Source organism: Phoenix dactylifera, unplaced genomic scaffold (assembly GCF_009389715.1).
Source record: "Phoenix dactylifera cultivar Barhee BC4 unplaced genomic scaffold, palm_55x_up_171113_PBpolish2nd_filt_p 000388F, whole genome shotgun sequence".
Classification (NCBI taxonomy): Eukaryota; Viridiplantae; Streptophyta; class Magnoliopsida; order Arecales; family Arecaceae; genus Phoenix; species Phoenix dactylifera.
The window spans coordinates 469,677-473,442 of NW_024067834.1; the positions used below are offsets into that span (position 1 = coordinate 469,677).

The following is a 3,766-nucleotide window of genomic DNA, read 5'->3' on the forward strand; positions in this document are numbered from 1 at the left end:
AGCCAAGCCCATATTGACAAATGCTCAGAAATGGCTTTAGAATGGGACGGATGTCTGTAGAAACTTTATATTGACGAATCTCATATAATTTGTGCATTTGAGAAAGTACTTGGACATGAAAGGGAAAGCATCCCCCTTTCCCACATGCTCCATACTCAGCTTAATAATGATAACAATGTTTCTACGAACCATCGTTTTACAATATTCCTGCGGTGGTTGCTACCTTTTCCCCACGCACACACATATGGACTTGCATCTTGATTACTAAACTGGATGAAGAACCACAGCATGATCCAATAAAAGAATGTCTATTGTCCTGAAAAGCTTTCTTGAACTTTCAAACAGTTATCCAGTGTACAAACTCTCTTGCCACCCACCATCTTCGCACACGGCCTCGCCCTTATTTTAGTCATCGCATCCCTTGTCTGCTTTACGTGTATATTGGAGCAGCCACTAGTTGTCAAAAAGTTACGTTCCTCGTGCGTTCTTTTTGGTGTAATCTCATCGGCAGTCTTTCCTTTGAAGCAAAGGACGAAACGGAACTCGAGGCTACCGGTTGGATCGAAGACTGGGACCAAAATCCACGTTGGATGGTTGATCTACTCGATCCACCTTCAGAAGGATTTAGAAACGAAACATGCACTGGCCTCAGATTCCAGATCTAGTTGGGATTTCGATCCCAGTCAAGTAAAACTAGAACCTTAAAATGTTTGAATTCCAATGTACATTTACGTGAGGGAGGGGAAGTAGCCCTTCTCCAAGATTTTGCGAGTACAAGAACTACTGGATTGTTATTTATCCTGTGCTTTAGGATATTGCTTTCTGATCTCATTCTAGTCTCTCTCTCTCTCTGGCCTTTTTTTTTTGGCTCTCTTTATTTCAGCCTTAAAAGTATACATTATATAAAAAAAATATTTTAACATTTGATTGGACGTGTCCAATGAGACCCAATAATGGTACTGTTATATGATGATTTTCTGAATTCTCTGTATATTAAAATAATTTGCCACATGGACCCATTTACCAGGCCTATCTTGGAAGTCCATGTAACCTGTCCACCCGCCTCCAAATTGAGCAACTTTCACTAATTGTCAACCCACACCTCCCAAAAAGAAAATTTATTGATAACAAGCGAAGCTCACACCATCTAAAGCAGTGATGGGCCCAATTGAGATCAAACATATTTGTCCTAGTACCCTTTTTCCCTACCACACAACTAAAGAAAGCTTTCATTAGTTTAAACAATCTATATAATATATGCGATAACAAATATTTAGAGAAAGGTGGGTAATGCTGCAGACTGGATTGACTGTATCTAGGGCTGTGTAATTATACCATTTTACTGGGGGATAAAAACAAAAGGCTATGCAATTTAGATGAGGGACCAGGACAACTCTGAAATTCAGGTCTATTATAAATATTTCCGAGCCTCCACATCCCAAAGGCCTGCAAGAGAGGACACGCCAGCAACTCCACAACCCCCCTGCAACCATGGCTATGGCTTTCAAGATGGTAATCTCGATGTCAACATCACCAGCACCACCTTCTTCTTCTTCTTCTTCCTCCTTTTCTGGGTTCTTCGATTGAATTTAATCGTCGAAGTTTGCTCTGCTTTGCATGGCTTAATTTGATGTGTCTTTGGAATTGGATGGCAGGCGACGGAGGGATGAGCGTAAAGGAGGAGTGCCGGCGGTCGTTCATGGAAATGAAGTGGAAGAAGGTGCACCGATACGTCGTGTACAAGATCGACGAGGGGTCCAGAGCTGTGATGGTGGACAAGGTGGGCGGTCCTGGCGAGGGTTACGAAGAGCTCGCTGCTTCCCTCCCCATCGACGACTGCCGCTATGCTGTCTTCGACTTCGACTTCGTCACAGTCGACAAATGCCAGAAGAGCAAGATCTTCTTCATCACATGGTTATCTCTCTCTCTCTCTCCCTCTCTCTGTGAGGTTAATTTTTTAAGATAGGAAAATAATGGATGTCCAGGAAACACAAGGTTTGTCCTATAGATTTGGTGATCAAAGACATCTTCTTTATATATATATACACACACAAGTTAAGATTGACATAGTTCTTTTACATCAAAAAAAAGATTGACATAGTTCTTAAATTAATGAGCCTGCAGGTAGATGCAATATAACCGCGACTTGAAAGAAGATTAAAGGCAATTGATAGGGCCTCTTTCTGCCTGTATGTATTGTATTCTAATTTCATTTCAATCTGTAGCTAGCCTGTACTAAAGGCCATCACGAAGGCTTTGCCCAGAAGAAAAAAATGGAAAACCATGAATGCCGAACTTCCCTGCTATAATTTTTATTGCATAGAAACTTTATGCCCGGCATCCATATCTATCTAGATGTTCAAACATATCTTTGATGTCCATATTACGGTGAAGGTGGTGGCCCATGTTAGGTGGTCACGGTTCCGAAAGGTAAAGTTAGATCATCCCCTACCTTACTCTTAGCATATTCCTTGTTGCTTGATTGGCCTAAACTTTGAGATAGAGGACATCAAAATTCCTGTCATGTATAAATATTTTTCAGAAGAACGCCAATTACCTTCATAGATTACGACACTCGCTTTCGGTGTATGATTTCTAAAGTTTTTTATTAAAATTACATAAAGTTGTGGGATATATATCACAACATATTTAATGTGATGTGCTCTCAAAGATAATATAATGAGTAATTGTATGGTTCCGAAGCATTTCCACCACCTCCTCTAACCGAAGGTTCAGAGGGATTAAAGAAGAAATGCAATACTCAAAAAAAAAAAAAGGTGAATAAATAAAGCATTAAAAGAGAAGGTCTTGATAAAAAGCAGCCAAACACACTACGCGTCAATCCTTATCACAAACAGTCCATGCAAGACAAGACCCCCATGGCACTTTTTTTCCTCTTTCTTTTATTTTTTTTCCAACAGAAGGTATCTTATCCATCCACCCTGCCGACGCCTTTGATCATGATGTGAGCCAGACCTACCCAATATGTTTGCGGTTGCAATCATGCTTGTTGCTGTCTTTGGTACTGCATTTCTTAATGTACACTGCTGACAAACTTATTTCTCCAAAGTAGGTTGAGCCATTGGGCCCATCACATACTGTTGTTGTTAATAGCCAAAATGATGATGGATTGGGTCTCTTCTTCTTCTTCTTCTTCTTTAGGTCTCCAACTGCATCAAGGATAAGAGCAAAGATGCTATATGCCACTTCTAAACAGGGGTTGAGAAGGGTGCTGGAGGGAGTCCACTATGAGGTGCAGGCCACGGATCCTACTGAGATGGGGTTTGATGTTATCAGAGAAAGGGCCAAATGAGAAGCTAAAACTGCTCTTCACTGCTGCTGCTGCTTGCTGACTCTGCTTCTCTCGTTGCTTATTTATCTACATTTAGATGTGTCTACTTATGTGTCAAAAAACTTTATGATAGCACTCGTTAGATGCTCACCAAGGCGTGGGGGCTGGCAAGCTTGGCCGCCCATTTGCTCTTTTAAAAAGTTTGTATCCTTGCACTTAATTTAGGGTTGGTAGCCTTGTGATGTGAGAATAAAGACAAGCATGGTTGTTCTCTCCCTTTAGAATAAGGTAATCAGAGGCTTGTTTTGGTGAGGGGTCAGGTCAAAGGAGGAAATCAGAGCTCGGAAATCTTGGTAAACTTAGGCCCAGGCCAGCCCAGAGACCAGACTGGGCCTGTCGAGGTCAGCATTTAGGCGAGCTCTTTGGTGTTTTACTGACGCCCAACGTAGAATGGAGGTCAGTGATTAAAAAACA

The 3,766-nt window shown here is 41.4% G+C and overlaps 1 protein-coding gene across 1 annotated transcript; it reads left to right on the top strand.

Annotated features, from left to right (window-relative positions):
• The first annotated feature begins 1,353 nt into the window (after positions 1-1,353).
• On the top strand, positions 1,354-3,573 carry LOC120105897 (actin-depolymerizing factor 5-like). Its single transcript, XM_039118659.1, has 3 exons — positions 1,354-1,512; positions 1,656-1,914; positions 3,163-3,573. The coding sequence occupies exons 1-3, from the start codon at positions 1,377-1,379 to the stop codon at positions 3,311-3,313; spliced, it is 546 nt and encodes a 181-aa protein (XP_038974587.1). The 5' UTR covers positions 1,354-1,376; the 3' UTR covers positions 3,314-3,573.
• Positions 3,574-3,766: the final 193 nt, after the last annotated feature.

Excerpts from the sequence above, each read along its gene's own strand:
- LOC120105897 (XM_039118659.1), top strand. The coding sequence starts at position 1,377 with ATGAGGGACCAGGACAACTCTGAAATTCAGGTCTATTATAAATATTTC. Across the intron at positions 1,513-1,655 it reads TGGCTATGGCTTTCAAGATG|GCGACGGAGGGATGAGCGTA; the intron begins GTAATCTCGATG and ends ATTGGATGGCAG. Across the intron at positions 1,915-3,162 it reads AAGATCTTCTTCATCACATG|GTCTCCAACTGCATCAAGGA; the intron begins GTTATCTCTCTC and ends CTTCTTCTTTAG.